The following is a 17,643-nucleotide window of genomic DNA, read 5'->3' on the forward strand; positions in this document are numbered from 1 at the left end:
GATGTCCTTAGATCCACATAAAAACAAAAATGTGTTTGTTTTGTTAGCTGAGCTGAAGAAACAACTCTTGCTTTTGCCTTGCTCCACCATAGCATCATTCACTACTAGGGAATGGCAGTGGCATTCAGAGTGCCCACACTGCTGGAAGAGATGTCACTGCCAGATAAATTTTTGCATCCTCCACATAGCTGTTCTATAGCATGTAGAAAATCATTTCAGAGCATCCTAGGGTGAGTGACCACTCTGAAGATGCTGGAAGATGCACTTTATTCCAATAGAGAGACATTACTGCCAACAAGAAAATACTAAGCATTTCCAGAATAAAAGGGAAGCCACTACCACGGAAGTAGAGAGCAGAAAAGCTTTTGTCTCAAACAGACTATTTAAAAAAAAAAAATATGCATCTTGCGTGGTTACAGGCGCTTGGAAGTATACAGTCAGAAAGCCAATATTACTTGTTGCAAAAAGCTGATACGCAACAGTTCAAATCTATATATCTCTAGAATATTTTTGAAATGAATAAATTTATTTCTATTTAGTTAAAATATTAATGTTATTCTCATAAGCATTATATTATTTAAAAATAGTTAATATAATGTAACAAAATGATTGAATCTTATCTGCATTCTCATGTGAGTTGGACCAGTGCCTAGTTAGGCACCGGTATCTCTCATCAGCACGTTACCATGTGACAAGTAAACGGCAGATTTTTGCCCACAAGGACTCTTTATCACATCTCCTAGTGAAAAGAAGCCATAAAACTTTTCTAAAAGAGACATCATTGCATTCCTCCACAGATGGGGAATTATGCCTGTTCCAGACACACTCCTGAATCCCAAAGAAGGAATATACCGAACAGTAATAAATGGCTGCAGGGTTATTTCAAACCAGCATAATTAATTAGCTCAGAGGCTTAACACATCCCCAGCTGGCCCTAGGAAGCAGAGGAAGGATATAAAGGTGTCATTCCCACTTGCGCAGTTGGTCCTCAGCGTAATCTCGTCGTTGGGTTGCAAGGCATTGCTCACAGGAATGGCGTAGAAGATAAAACTTGCAGGTGGAGATGGAGAGAAAAGCATACGTGAATCTTGAAACCGGCAGCTGCTCTGCCTGTAAATCTGCACCTAGATACGCTACTATTTAGTATGCTGCGGGGTGGGTAAGTGCTTTCTGGTACATAGATCAGGCCAACATCAAGCTTGGGACTGTGCCAAGGACAGTGTGGCGCTCTGACATGTAAGACTGCGTTGCACTTAGACTTTCCGAGGATACTTTTTTCTGTAGGTGAATGGCTGTTCTGGGAAACAGACACCAAATCATCATTAAATCTGTAGGCACCTCTGCTGACAGCATCTCCCATTTAACTCTCACCGTTCTTTCCCTACTCTGATACCCCCAGGCTTCCCTTCTTAAGAGATGGATGTTTCATTGCTCTCCAGTGACAGTCCCTCAATCCCACAGCTGTCACCAGTCAATGGAGCAGCTCCACCTCTCTCAAATTGCATACTCCACCCTGCAGGTTACAAAAATCAGTCTGAAGGAGCCTGTGAAGTACAGAACTAGTTCAAGCTTCATCCTTCCAGAAGAAGTGTTACATAACTGGCTGCTCTTTACTGCAGACTGTCATTTTCCCCCTTCCCTTTCCTTCAGCTGGGGCCTGAAAGGTGCAGTAGTGGCAACTGCTGTTACCAGTTTTTGCAGTATGAAGTGATTGCTTCTGAACAAAAGGCAGACTCCATAAATTTATTCTTTATGCCAAAACCTCAGCTTTAGTTCAGACAAGTTTCTAGACAATAATTTAATTTAAACACACTTTCCCCTTGGATAGGGGAAAACAGCTTAAAAACAGTCATCAACAGCTACAGAAGCAGCACATGGGGTGAATTAAATAAATATCTTTTCATATTTGTAAAGCTTCAATTGAAGCTGCAATTCTATTTTTAAATATTCTTGTGAAGAAATGCTTCTCAGTATTTTCTCTTGGAGAACTAAATATGTTTTTCCTACTCTCCCTTTTGACTTCTCATTTGGTGGGCTGCGTCTTGCCACAGCTTCCCTCCGTATGCTTTGAGAAAGTTGAATGACGAAATGCGTGTAATTTTTTCCATCTCCATCTGTAGAATTGAGTGATCCCACAACAATGTTATAGATAAATGAGCAGCATTTGTGGGGAAAGCTTATGCCTTTTAAAAGATCTTCTTAGTCTAAAATAAATACAGTTGTGGTCAATCCCATACTGGCCAGAGTATGTGACAACCTAATACAATAGAAGTACTTGGAGATTTGAGGTTTGCTACCCACCCCAGCATATAGCTGGATATGATTCCTTGCTTATTTTAAATTAAGCTTTTACACTTACTTTTGCTACAGTATGCAAAGACCTCTCAGAAAACAATCAAGCAGCCTCATTATTTCCTTATTTTTGTTCCCACATCTCCTGCCCCCGCTATTGTCTATTTAAACTGGTCAAACTTTTAAAAATTGCTCATTTAAGTAGGAATCAGGTCAACAAGTATTTGCACCAGATACATGTTAGCATACCCATTAGCAAATACCTGATGCAAATAACTGTATTGTCATTTCAGAATGACTATTTCTAGCAGAGTTTTTGGTGGTTAAGACATGTAGAGTTTTAGATGAAGAGTCATTTACCTTTACCTTTGTGCCATTTTCCACCACCTCTATTTGTCGATTCTTAAATCAAGCCTATACTGAAAGGGTTCAGCACACTTTTCCAACTGCCTGGTCTTCTGCAAAATACAGCTGCATTTAAACTGGGGCCTTGAGGAGCTATTTTAATGTGGCTAATTTATTCTATCCTCACTGCTAATGAGGACTCACAAATTAAACTTTCATTTTATGAAAATCTAGTATAATGTTGATTTCTATTTCTCCCTTATGTGTATTTTAGATTCAACCATCCCCATGGCATCAACTTCTTCTAACATCTTTGTCTCATCTCCCGATTCAGTTGTTCCAGCAGACAAATCATCCTTTCCTTACTCCTGCCACAAAGTCTTCATGTTTGCCTTGCTCAAGGACAAGGTCATAACCTGCAATTCTTCTTGCCACATGCCGAAAGAGGAAAATTAAGACTCCATCATCCTGAATCTCCTTCCAGATAATTCAGGAGATACTGCTGAAAAAGCAAACAGTTTTGATAGCAGAACTTTTCACATTTCCACTGGGAGTTGGAGGAAATTTCCTCTGCCGAACAGTACTTGTGTGCCCTGCACAGCCTTCTGCTGGAGGCCTGTTCTTTATGGATACTACACCAAACACCATGGTCTTGGAGATGAAAAATGCAGCTCTGAGGCTCCAAGGCAATATAGGTATTATGGTCCAGGAGCTACAAATTATTAAGATTCAGGTGGCAATCATGGTTAATGCCATTCAGCATCTGATCAGATTCTGGACAATGTCCTCCAAGCATTAAGGGTGCCTCTAGTTGCTTCTAGTTCTCAGGATGGCTATGCCAGCCTCCTTTCCAACTTTGTACCATTATTCTCTCACAAAACATGTCACACAGGCCATCAGATTTCATTTACAGTGTTCAAGTAATTACAATCAGAAACACAGAGCTGTTCAGTTCTCTTCTTGAAAAACTTCTCACATCTTGGCCTTTGTGCTTTGTCACTACCAAAACTATTAGCACGTCCCCTTTGTTCAAGAGTTTAATCCTCATGAACTCGCTGTGTGTACAAGACAAATTATCTGCCTGGGTGTTACTCTAGCTGTCTGCACGTTCATCTATATTTGCATCTGTCAGTTGTCCCTGCATTTCCCAATAATCTGTTTTTCCCATAAACAGAAAAATAAAGATGTTATCAGCTAAGCGCCAGGATAGTAGTGGGGAAATACATAAAGGGATAGTATGAAGGATGCCCATGGGTGGCTATAGGAAATAGCAGGCAAGAAGTGGAAGATTTAGGATCAAAAGCTAAAGCGGACCAAGTGAAATACCTATGAAAATGTTCATTGTATCAAGAGGGAAACCCCTACCCTAAACTTGGAAATATTCTATACGATACAAAACCTGATTTATAACAACTCTAAACAAGTCTCTATTTTTATAAGTGATGGACTCCTTAAAGCGTTATTTTACAATTTGTTTTTCATGCCACAGGCTAAATAGACTCTGAAGCACTGTGTTTTACAATCCACAGCCTCACCGTCCTTCTACAGCAATCAGAAATTTTCCTCCTGGCAGCATGCGAGAATATGTTCTGCATACCTTTACAAAATAGCTGGCAGCTTCTTCCCTGGCTACAAAACCAAAACAGAATAGATGAATTTTCCATTATCCTCAGAGTAAACCTGTTGCCACGGCAAAGGACTGATGCAGGAATCGTTGCTGACCACTACTAGGAATTGTGCAGTAACCAGTGAACCATGCAGCTGACCCAAACAGATTTTGCTACCCTATCACAGCAATGATAAACTAAACTAACTCAATGATAACTAAAATAGATGGTTTAATGTAACCCTGCCAGCACAGTCCAGATACATGCACATATTTTTAACAACCCTGTGAACTACAGAAACAACTCTGCCTTAAAGTTCTTGAGATGTCCTCACTCTTAGAATACCTCCTGAGCAGACACTTATGGCACGGTCTCTATAGAGTCTTAGCCAGAACTTAGGGCATCTCCTTACGCAGGTCCCCAAACACATGCAAGCAACCTGACCTTCAGTAAAGCAGAATGCATTCACTGGCACAACAGTGTGCCAAAACACCCAAACCCTTCTTCTTTCCATGACAGGGAGTCTGCAGCAGAGAAAGGAATTGAATCCTTCCAGCAAAGGGTGTCACTAATATGATTCATTCAGGTTGGACAGAGCTGAATGGTTGACTCGGAGACCTCTAAAAATACACATGGACTGAAGAAAACAGAGGTTGTAATTCATACATGACATCCTTCCGTTTAAGCTAATATTTAGCTGATCAACAAGATGTAGAGGAAACAAGGGCTTCTGTACGCTGTCTAGCAGAGGCGGCACAGGACAGAAATTCTGAACGCTTGATTTTTTTTTTTTTGTGGTAACCTTGTCTGTGGCAAATCTTCACAAGTAAAAAGCCCTCCATTTTAACCACAACTCCAGTATATTTCACTTAACGTAAAAGTCCTCCTTGCAATTCTACTGAAAGTACATTTCATTCCCTGTTGTGAACTGTCATATAATATTGCTGAGAGGCAACTGAATTTAACCTCAGAAATAGCCAAGTTTCAGCTATGGCTCAATTTGTATGGCTATTTAAGCACTTTAGTATCTATTAGGAGAAGGGGTATCAATGTCTAACAAAGAACATTAGAGAAACACAGGACCTATATGGAGAAGACTTTGCCTCCCACACTCTCAAAATTTTGTACCAACTTCAACCCCAAAGTGTCCTTTCATACAAACAACTTTTGTATTACATAAAGGTGCCAGCTACATTTAATACAAAGCAAAACTTGTCACTGTGTTTTATATTATCAGTGGACCAATTATACGTTATTCCACAGCAAATTAATGACCTTCCTTGCTAAAGGACGTTCAATATGCCAAGGCAGACACAGCTTTTGCTATGCTCCTTCCAAAATAGCCTGGGAGGCAGAGCCATGGTGCTTCACCTGTGCACGTGGTGCCCTGGTGTTGGCAGACGTTTACCCGCAGCATCTCTGGGATGGAGCTGTGCCTCCAGGCACTTCTGCCTGGACAGCTTGGCCCCTGTGGCTGGCAGTGTCTGCCCACACAGCTCTGCCTGCTCCCCTGAAAGGCAAAACAGAGCCTTGGGCAGAAGGGGAGTGAAAGAACAACTAGGGGTTAATAGATTTACCAATATGAAGAGAATTGGCTGATGGCGTTGAAGGCGCTGAAGAATACACATGATAATAACAGAAGTTCATTGACTGGAGAAGCTGAGAACTGGAAATAGGAGTGGATATGCCAATAATAGACTCAATATGGCTTATTTCAAGTGGTGGTTTAGACACCGTCTAATAAAGGACTAATGGGAGAATAAGTGACTGGTGAGGTTTGTTTGGAAGGCAGCATGCAGAGAGAGAGAGAATGGATGGGCTCCGATCGTCATGCTTCAGTGAAAGAGACAACTGCTGTTAATCAGAAGCTGCCTGGCACTGATGAATATATTAAAATCCACTATGGGCACATTGCCTTCCCCCCTCTGTCCACCCAGAGGAACAGCTAGAAGGTTTCTACCACGGCTGTTCCTAGTTGTCTAGAGCTTTTTGCATTTATAAGATATGACCCTTATGGAAGGTTTGTCTGCTGAGAATTTGTCCTCGCCTACCCCTAACCATAAAGGGGCCCAAAATAAAATCCAAGTAATCCCCATCAAAAGGGCAGGACACGGGGATCTGATGATGTATAAAAGTTGAAGAGCAAACAAGCACAAAGAAAATTACCCTCTCTCTTCATTCTCTGTTAAAGTAATGAGCCAGTCGTGGTCGTGCAAAAAAAACATAGACAACCTGTTCTTCTACAGCACGCACAGTTTTCCCTTTCTCATCTTAAACTACTGGCAAATATTTTTGTTCAACATTAATCTTTCTCCATGACCCAATTTCCACCTCCTCCACAATTTAGGATATTTTGGCAGATGCCTGTAATTTTTATGAATTAAAGTAAATGTCAGAAGGAAAGCTGCTCCTCACTTCACTCTCAAAGAGCTGGAAATAAAACCCCATGTCTAAGGTTATAAAGCTCAACGATCCATTTTGGAAAATTGCTAGAACAAGTTCACTTAGCAGCTCCATGTTAAAAAATGTTTCCAGAAGAATTTCTGAATTCCCTCAAACCAAATGAAAGAACAACACAAGCTATATCCCAATATCATTTTTACAAATGCTTTTCCCATAACAGCTTCAGTCTGCACACTCATTTTAGCACCAGTCCCTTAATGTTTTATACTTTTTCAGATAGATTTGTAACTGTAGAAGTCTTGGAACAGAATTTTAAAAGTCAAGCTGGTTGCAAGCTGAACTAACTGTACTGCATTGATCCCAAACCCCAAGACTGGGTAAAGAAAGAAAACTACTCTGTGGTTGGAGGTGAAATGCTACAGAAACAGGTGCAACTTCATACCCATTCTTAGGAGTCTGATGGGGTAGAGATGAACTCCTCTCATCAGCCCCACTATTTTGTTTTACTAGTTTCTCCTCCAAACCAGTTACCGCTCCACAAAATGCAAGAAAAATGGTGTTCCCCAACTGGACAAGAACCCGTACTCCTTAACTACTTGTCCCCTTAAAGGCAGCAGTTTTCTCACTATGAATACTTTCTGAGATCCATAGCAGCCCTCTTCTGATGACTGCAAATGATTCCCATGGCCTGACTTCAGGTCCTTTTTGATACAAGGGAGGAGAAAAGACTTAGCAATGGGGAAAAGAGGAAAAGCTAAAAGCCAGAAATGTTTCCCCAGACAGTGTGATGGGACAGAGGGGCACAAACACAAGCAAGGATTCTAGCTCTGCAACTTGTCTGGGGGGTTTCCTTCCCTTCTGCCCCTTAACATAGTACACCTTATATGCAGCCCTTAATTTGAAGCTCCTGGAGGAACTGACCACTTTGGGACCCCTCAAGACACTATAGTGGGATAAATTATTACAGCAATGAGATATTACCTTTCTTCTACATATCTGTAGCTTCTATATGCTTTCAAAGAACAGAGATCACATTTTAAAATAAAATATGTATTTTGAAATTCTCATTTAATATCGTTGGACTACAACTTCTGAAAAAACCCAGTGAGACTGCAATACTGAATGAACATTTCTAGTCTCAAGATTAATTATGTTAATGGTCTAAGCAAAGCTAATCTCCTCTAACTCAGACAAATTAGTGTTTCCATGTGGCTCATTAATCCCTGCCTCTTCATCTGAAGAGGCCATGCTTCACAGGACCAATGTATGCAAAAGAATAGCATGCCAGGAATATCTCAGACTGGAATGCTGAGAACAGCAGAAGCATTGCCTGATTTTACCTAGACATCTAAGGTAGCATTTCATGCTCTGTCCACCTTTCATTTATCCACCCCCGCTTTAAAGAAGCCCAGGGTATACCGCCAAACACCATTATCTGCTGCAATCCTACTGAGACTAGAACTAGAAATTTAAGGAACAGCCATGCATTGCACATTTTGTCAGAGAAAGCTTCTGCCACTTGGACAAAGGAGGAAGGAACCAAAGCGTCTGCAAATCTAATAACCTTGCCACTGACATTCATTCATTAATAATAGTTAAGAATCTTCTTGCTGACAGACCTTCACATATGGTTTCAATAAAAGGGGACAACTGAAGAAATTCTATCCTTTCAGTCTTTCTTCAGAGGCTGGGCTGTCCTGTCCCCACCAGCTCACCCAGGTACATCTCCCTGAGAAAGGAGCAGCCCAGCACCGAGCTTAGGTTCACCTCCAAAGAACCACTGCCTATGTTTTACGTGTTTACACTGAGGATGTTCCTTGGTTATAATCCTCAGCTGTCAGTACCAATGCAAACAAAAGTACGGACCAGTCAAGGTACTGCTTTGGATGGTGCAAAATTTACAGCATAATTAAGTTACACTTGTGATAATTTTCAGTACTTGTATATGATCACACACAAAATCTATGACAAAGCAAGGAATTGATTTGTTTGTTGTATTAGGCTTCACGATCTAGCCTGGGTATCATCTCCCTTTCCTCATAATCCCTCCTGATTTAAAATGACTTTACTGCTCTCTCAAGGTATTTGATCCCTGAGGCCTGAAATCCTCAGTGTGGGTGCCACTGCTCACAAATCAATTGCTACTGTCACATATGATATTGATTCCTGCAGTGCAGTGCCTAGGAGCAATAAACACAAAAATGCCAATTTCAATTACTAAACAAAACAGAAGATTTATTTGCGATTAGATGACAAGAGAAAAATTACCACTAGCTACATTCTGGGGAAGGAAAAAGAAAAAAAAAAAAAAGAAAAAATCAAATGTCCTCACTTTGGAAAAGATACAGAAATCTATATAGATACTAGATATATACAGCTACTTTATTTCTTTTTCCACTCTGTTGAAATAATTGATATATATACATATAAATATATAAAAATATATATATACACAGAGTTGCACCACAACAACATACCCCTCTGAATGCAATTCAGACTAATGAGAGAGAAGTGTGACAAGGTGATTTTCCAATGCATTCCCTTGAACTCCCCTCTGCTACACAAATCTTGATGAATTTTAACAGGATTTTTTTTAATGCCCTCCATCATTGTTCTGTCTGGGCACCTCACTGGCATCATTGAATTTAGTCTGACAAAACACTCCCATGTGGGAAGTATATCTCACAGTAAATAAAAAAAATAAAATAGTGGAGCTGAAAGAATAGGTCTGAGAATCACAGGGCGGGTGTCCATTGGCAAAGACAAGAACTATGTCTAGATCTCCAAGCCCCTGATGTCACCCTCTCTTGAAGGGCAACCCACACTAGGAGAACCACATCATCTCCTGGCAAAGAACCAAAGAACAGTTTCTCTTTTTTTTTTTTTTTTCCCCCTGTTTTGGTCACTGTTCCCACTGACATTGTTTCAGCCCTAGCTCTGCCAACAACAATGACCTTCCCTTCAGAGCCCTGTTTCCTGATGCCCGGGCTCAAAGGACCGTGTTACGCCATGCGTCACACACACTGCTGCAATGAGAGTTCAGTGATCAGCAGACCTGTGGTGACAGTGCCACCCTGGAGAGGGAGACAGCAGCAGCACAGAGAAGGAGAGCAAAGCCTCTCTGCATCTGGTCCAGCCAACACTATTTTCATTAACATCTGCAGATGTGGCACGGGGCTGTTCACCTTCCTATTCCTCCAGGTGCGCCTGAACTGCAGCAAGAGACGTGACTTCAGCCCACGCAGGCTAGATTCAGTGGAGGTAACCATCGCAGGCGGGCAGGCTGCGCAGACATTGGTGTGTGTGCCCAGCTAATGGTATGACACCTGTGGAGATGGCTGCACCTCTGTGTTCTCATTGCAGATACTTCCTATCTGTGGTTTAATCTACCTAGGGTACGTCTGTATGGACTGCAGCTTGGCCTCCTCATACTGTGTAGAGAAATCTCAGTTATGTTACAGTGAGCAAATTGACACGGTATGAGGTGGCAATGCTAGAGACACCAGTGACTTACATCAGTGCACCAATTACTTCCGCCAGCAGCAATGTGTGGGCAAGAAGCATTAAGAATTGGCCAGCACAGACACTGCCAGTGGGGATGTGCTCTTGGTTCTTGACCTGGTGACATCTGCAGTTCCTGTCTTTGGCTCACATGTCACACCAAAAGCTTTTTCTGTGATATCCTGTTTCTTGAGGTGAGGGGGAGGCTGTTCCTGCATGTAAACTGCAGCACTGGGATGTAAGTGGGTGAAACAATGAGATCCATGGAGGTCGCAGGGCATTACTCAGGGAAGCAGACCTGCTCAATTTCATATTTTCTCTTCTGCTGGAAGGGGAGGTAGGGAAAGCAAGAGAAAAGCAGGTGAGATACACTTCAGCTCTTGTTAAGAGAAAGAATTCTCCAGGCAGCTTCTGGTTCAGCTCAGAGCACGATGGCGGGGCTGCAGGGGATGCAATGCTGTGAAGGGCAACATCCAAGGCACAAGAGATACAATCTGCACACCCTCATACTTTCCCTTCCTCTACGCTCCCCTAACCCTCTCTCTCCAGTTTAGCCTATATATTTCTGGCTAGAAGCTGACACATAAGAGGAAAAGGAAGTTGGTTTCCTGCAGAATGGCTTTCCTTTTTTAAAATAACATTGCTTTTTTGGAATAGCATCATCAACAAGGTACACCTGTCAATAACACTTAGGAAAAGACAATATTTTCATGCCATTGCAAATCCTTGTGCTGGCCCTTGAACTGTAACATGAGTTGAAGTTATTTCTGAGACTGTTAAAGCACAAGAAACATTTTCCTCAACCCATTTTGCTGGAAAATTATGTGCAGGACATTACTTTAGAGATCTAGAGAGGCCTGCATTTACATTTGCATTTTTCCTTTTAAGATATCACTGATATTAATTAAGACTGAATCTTATGTGCAGAAGGGATGTGATTTGAGATTGGTATAGGCCAGATGCTGTTCCCAGTGACACCATCAAAAATATTCCCAGTACATCCTTGGTGCAAAGTGCAGAGCAAACCCTTGACTGTTTTAGAGTCACTACCCCAGATCCAGCTCTACAAGGGGTAACTGATCTTGCTTTTAGATGGGTAATTCCCACCTTTCTGTAGCTTGCAGCAGCTTCAGTAAAAAAAGCTAAATTGCATTTGCTTACCTATGTGTTTTGTTGGGGTTTATTCTGCTGTATAAGAGTGTCAGTTTCCCAGTTCAGCTGGTGACATTGCAAAGACACACAGAGCAGGTTAAGAAGGAGTACATGCTTGCTACAGGCCCTGATCCATGGTTCATGGAGAGTGACAGACAAGCCCTCATGGACTTCAAATGGCTTTGACTCATACCTTCTGCATGAGGTATGCCACAGGCCCAAAGTGGTTCCATCAAGCCCTGGGTCAGTTTTCAGCAATCTAGCATCCCTGGTGGGACCCCATGTCGTCCTTCATACTCTTCTGCATCCCTTTACTTCAGACTCCACTGGCTTCTTGGCTAGAGCCCATCAGTCGTCTGTCATGGAAGAAGGGCTCAGCCACAGCTCACCAAATTCACAGGCAATGCTAGGAGAGCACATAACCAATTTGGACCCAAGTAGTTCAGCTGGTGGAATTTAACACTAACTATCTGCAAGAGTGCAGTCCAACCAACTGCCAGCTGTCTTAACCCAAGTGGCTGGGCTTACGCAGTTTGGAAACCTCAGTCCCTCTTCCACAGCCCAGAACCACCAGCCTATGGTGGACCTTTTGGATAGGATCTTGAAGTGGGCTTTGTGTTGTCCAGCCTTTGCTCTGTGGAAATCCAAGCAGGTGTGGATCAGAAAAGTTAGATAAGTGCTGAATGCTCTGGAAAATTCTACCTTTACAGTCTGGAGCCAGTGAGTATTGCAAAAATTCAAAGAGGCCTTGCCAAATGCTTAAAAAACATTTCTTAATTTGATCCGAAGTCACACTTTATGTCAGTATATCATCAAGAATTATTGCAGAAATGGAGTTTCTAGGCCAACTCACTTTTAAGATAGAGCCTGAGAAAGAAGCATTTGCAAAAAGCAAACAGCACAGTTCATATTAGAGTTTCATTCCAACAAAACAGCTTTAAATTGCCAGGAATGTGGTTTATTTGCCACACATCACACAAATAAACAATCAAGAGAATGGACTTTGTTACTGAGGGGATTTAGAAGGCTTCAAAATTGGATGCAAAGCTAGTTAAAATCATTACCACATAGACATTGCCAATTCTCCATGCTGTATGCACATGCACACAAGTTGTGTAGTCACAGGGGCTGACTTGCTTAGGGAAAGTACAAGAAAATATTCCACTTTTGCATAAATGTTTACTTCAGAGGCACAATATGTTCTCTTGACAAGGAGGGGATATACTATACATGATTAGGAGTCTGTCATTATACCAAAATTCAGATATTGCAGCTCTTATAAAAATTGGTTTCTGACAACACCAGAGTTATTTAATAGCACTTGGCATATAAGTAGCACACACAGTATTAGCAAGAGTGTTACAGTCACTACTAAATAATCTGTGTAGCTTTATCAATGAGCAAACATTGCAGATGCACGGCAGCAAAATCTTTATACAACATGCTTCACGTATGTGAGCGTGAATACTATTTTCAAATCCTCGTTCTCTCAGCTGTGTCATCTCCCTGCAAGACGGACCTGCCTAATATTGGTGGAAAACCCTTTTGCTAAGGGAAAAGGCTCCTTTTCCAATAAGCTTTACTTTTAACAGGGTGAGCAATCCTCATTCATAACACAGTCTGCACTTGTCCCCATCTATACAAGTTTAACCATTAGACAGAAATTAAACAGTATGTTTTAAGGAGCTGCCACTTTCAAAGTCATATGGCTTGAAGCAAAGTCCATTAGGGAGCCATTTGCAAGGCTGAGTGAGTCAGGATTCTTGCCTGAAGACCTGCACATTATCTGTTTGACATACATGCATAGGTAGATTCAAGACATACATGATACAGAGGCAAAGTAGTCTACTCTCTGCTTTCTAATGTCACTGGGAAACGCTCCATTTAGCAAGACTTGAATCTATTTCCTTTAGCCTAAGGACAGCCTGAAGCCTGTGCCTACCCTAGAAGATTAGGATTTATTTTCTGGGACCACATAGCAAATACCCTCAGTTCACTGAGTCCTCCCAGTGATGACCAGATTTGTTGTAGACCATAGCACTTCACATTGACAAAACTGATGTCTTCATTGGGAGCCTTGAAGAAGTGCTGAGAAGCAAATCTACCCACCTGACCTACACCTAGCTACAAAATAAAATAAGCTGAAGGGATGTGAAGTAGGATACCATTCAGTGAAAGATGCAGCTTTTCAACAAAAAACCCTCACTTTCTTAGTAATAATACTTTTTGGTGAACTATCATGGGTTGGGGCTCAGACTGGATGAAGATGATGCATTTGAATTTTTTTTTGTTGTTGGGTATTTTTTGTTTGCTTGTTTTTTTAAGCTTAAGACATTATAGGAAAGACACAAAGCATTCTGCTGTGGATTAAGAGATGCCCTAGTCTGACCTTTGCAACCTGCCAATTGACTAAGCTGCATCAAAAAATGAGTCATAATATTTTCAAACTCAAGCTCTCAGTGGCTGTTTCGTAGCACCAGTCATCTCACAGTGAGCTGTCCTTGGATCATCACAGGAGATATATTGGCCCATCATTGGCTTGGACAGTGGTACCTTAGGGTATACCAGAGGTTTATACCTGATCTACCTGGGCAAATCAGCCAATGCTCTTACACAGAAGATCAACAGCCCTTCTAAATATTACTTTGCACATTGGAAGACACACTAATACTATTGTGTGCAGTCAGCTGGAATAAGGGCTGGACTAAGACAAGAAAAACTCCACCATGAGGGTTGGATATATATCTGAGCCCACTCCTACCAAGCCAGACTGGGAGTCCCAGCACTGTGCTCCCTGGTACTACCAGTGTGGGGAAGCCTTTGCAGCTCAGACCCCCAAACCATAAGAAAAGACAGTGTCTGCTCAAGTCCAGAGAGCAAAATGTTTCTGTATTAGTGGGAAGCATTACCCACAGGAAGAATCATCTGCCCACCAGGTGATAGAGCACTGCCTATGCAGTGTCACAGGAGCAAGGGCAACCCTGTGTTCTCCCGTATCCACCAGCTGAGCAGCACTGTGACCCTCTCATTCACGAGCTCCACTCCCAGGGGGGTATTGAGTACTAGCCTGCAGACAAGAGTCCTCTAAATGAAATGAAAAATTCAGCTTCTCCGTTGCCTTGCCCTTCTGGCCTCCTCGCCCCCTCCCTCAGTAAAGTGGCAAGACATTCTTTGAAGGCCAGGTGCTTCTTGACAGCCAGTGACATGATTTACATTTCCATGGCACCTTTCACACTAATGGATGCCAAAGGACACTTCAAACCATCTTTTGTAGAGAAAGTCTTATACCTGAGTTATGATGAAACACTGCAGCACATAAGTATCGCACAGTAGCCTTATGACAAGCAGCAAAGTATCAAAGGTAGCTACAAGGGGAATTTTGGTGGGGTGAATACAGTTCCTCATATTGGTTCTGGCCAGAACATCAGAACCAATATCATCCCCATTCTTATGAAGGATGGCACGGAGGTCTTAGTAGCTACAAGTTTTTATATCTCTGAAGATAATGTGTCCTGGAGCCAAAATCATAGAGAGAAACTGGAATTAGTAATAAATCAAAAAGAAATGAGTTCCACTTACTTGGTCAGTCCTCACCACGACCTATCATAACCTATGTCTTCCCTTCATCACTCTCTCATCAGTCCCATAATGACTTATGAGATCCCAACCCAGCTCAAGGCAACATATCTGGGTGCAGAGAGCTAATGCTCTGCCGATGTACACTGACAAGATGCCGCTGAAGTTGATGAAGCTGTATCAATTTACAACAGCACAGGATATGTCACATAAGGTAATCAGACTTTAAAAGAAATGTGATGGCAAGAGTCCTAAGCATTTTCAAAACACTGCTGTCAGAACAAATCTCAGAGTACAAAACCCTTCTTTGAGAAGTTGTCAGAGACCCAGATGGGTTGCTGGTTTATTTTATCCTACCTGGAACACTGTGCACCCATCTCTTCTCCTTTCCAATTATTATTATTCCTGTACCCTAAAACCCTACTGACAGGAGTCTCTGGTATCACATCAACCCCAAAGCTTGGTTTAAAATCGGCCATATATTTTGCTGAGCTTTCTTTCCTCCCCTGCCTTGGTTGCTAAAACTTCAGTTTAAAACATTTATTTTTCATTATGTCTGTGAAATGGAGAGTTTCAAAAGAGACAGAAAAACAACCTGTAAAAGGCAATTAATAAAATATGCCAGCGCTCCCAAAACTGTTCAGAACACTTCATTCAACAAGGCATTGAGACAGAACAACAGCAAAGTTGCTAAATAGCAAGCAACAAAGCAAAACCCAGGGAAAGGCAAAATAATAACCTGCATTTCTTAGCATCTTTTATCCAAAGTGCTTTGCAGACGTATATGCATATTATATAGGAATCATTCATCTAACTCTGAAATATAGCTGGCTTCACATCAGAACTAAGTTACACAACAGCACATAATAAAACTATATAGCAGAGTCAGAGAGAGGAAAATTAAGAGTAACTGTTCTAGTTGAATTACAGAACAAATGCCAAGTCAGCAGAATACTACTTTCTCTAGGTGAAATTTAGTGGAACATTGAGGATTGCATTCAAACTCATGTGGAAGATGTTATGGCATCACTAATGACTAAGCTTTTGGGTTTATCTCTGAATGAAAATATAGTACCTCCAGCAGCAAAATGCCTCTACCACAGTGTTAGAGAGGGCCCAGGTGTTACCCAGTAACTCATCAACATTCCTTTCTGAATTACCTGCATTTCCTCAAAGGTGTCCCAGCTGTGTATCAATCAGTGAAGCCCGGTGAAGATTAATATTTCTCAAGAGCCAGTGTGATCACAGCCCAGGCAAAACCTGCTTTTAACACTTTTGTTAGGCCAGGAGCACTCAGTGTGGTTTCTGAGAGAAGTCAGTCAGGCCACAGGATGCGCTCACTTAGTCTAAATACTGTGGTTAACAGTGTGATGGAAATGAAGTCCCTCATATGCCGGTGTGATTGTGTGGAGCAGGGAGGGATTGTATTTCCAGCTGTGGACCACACTAGCTCGTTAAGGTGCGCAATCCCACCTAGATACTGGAGCTTGGAGATTTGCACAGAGATTGCTGGCAGGCCACCGTGCCCATCCAGGAACTACAATTTTAATTTTTATTATTCATATAGAAACTCACTGCTGCATTCTACATCGCAAAACACGTTACAGGCAGGAGCCTTGCTGTTAGGTGGATCTTCATTTTCCTCATTGCCTGTGAGTGCCCAGCTCTCACTTGTTTGCATCATAACAAATTTCACATATTCAAATGACCAGCATTTTACTCAGGAATTTCTGGTGTTGGATGCCTGGGAGAGTCAGCTCTGCTCAAAAGCCTTAATTTTGGTTGTTTGTTGTTTCAAGCCTCAAAGTGGATGAGGTTGTAATTGGTTCATGCTTAGCAGCTTTCCTTTGCGAATAAAGGCTAGAAACATTAGTGTAACACCATCTTTGATACTGCAGAGCCTAAACCTTTTCCACAGACCAAGGGTAATATCCCTGTAACAGAGATTTCCTTCATTTATCTTACAATACACAGCACTTCTCAATAGTCCATCACAGCACTGGAACCAGAACTTCTCTCATAGCCAGTCCCATGCCTCTTTATGCTTCCAGGAGGCTTGGAAGGTGGCAGAAACCTAGGACAGTAGAAATGCAAAGCATAATTCACCCTTCCTCCCATCTAGAGGATAGCTAGGCAAACCAGTTTTTTGTCTCCTTTTCCCAGAGAAAGTTGCACAAAAAAATCTTTAGTGACAAGAAGCTAATGACATACCGGGGCTGGTATTTCATCCAAAACCTGGGATCACCACATTCATGACTGATGCGGAACTGCTTTCTGGCTCAGAGTGAGCAGTATTCCCTGCTGAAGCAATATCACTTTCTCCCACCTTCATCTCTGTCCTTGCCTCCTCCAACCTCATGGCACAATTACAAGAAGGCTGCCGGCATACTTGCCCTCTTTTCTTTACACGGTCTGTTTCTCTTCCTCATTCACACACATATCTCAATAAAGTGACTGTTTCCTGTGGTTAAAATTATATCCCCAGACATTTTAGACCTGTAGCTGAAGCAGATTTGACTAGTCTGAATTCAGCTTTGAAGAACAAATAGGAACATGGAAAGGTGTTGGAATCAAAGCTATCGCAATCAAAGACTGGAAATCTCCAGCTATGTCTTGAGAGACTTGATCTCAAGAGATAAGAGAGCCCTTCCAATTTAAGGAAGAAAAAGGAGAGTATTGAGCAACTACTGTGTGAATCTCTCACCCCCGAGTCCTCCTATAATTTCTCACCTCCATGTGGCTTTTTTGTTCCTAAAAGCCATCTCTT

The 17,643-nt window shown here is 41.8% G+C and overlaps 1 protein-coding gene across 1 annotated transcript in view; it reads right to left on the minus strand.

Moving 5' to 3' along the window:
* The window catches only part of GRAP2 (GRB2 related adaptor protein 2), a 106,670-nt gene extending 89,564 nt beyond the window's left edge, over positions 1-17,106 (minus strand). Inside the window, exon 1 of the mRNA XM_087767335.1 lies at positions 17,088-17,106. Coding sequence (XP_087623461.1) covers positions 17,088-17,104 — 17 coding nt within the window. The 5' untranslated portion in view covers positions 17,105-17,106. The remainder of the gene's footprint in view (positions 1-17,087) is intronic.
* Positions 17,107-17,643: the final 537 nt, after the last annotated feature.

Source organism: Nipponia nippon, unplaced genomic scaffold, assembly GCF_047370975.1.
Source record: "Nipponia nippon isolate SJK-2023a ecotype South Korea unplaced genomic scaffold, ASM4737097v1 scaffold_3, whole genome shotgun sequence".
NCBI classification, from domain to species: Eukaryota; Metazoa; Chordata; class Aves; order Pelecaniformes; family Threskiornithidae; genus Nipponia; species Nipponia nippon.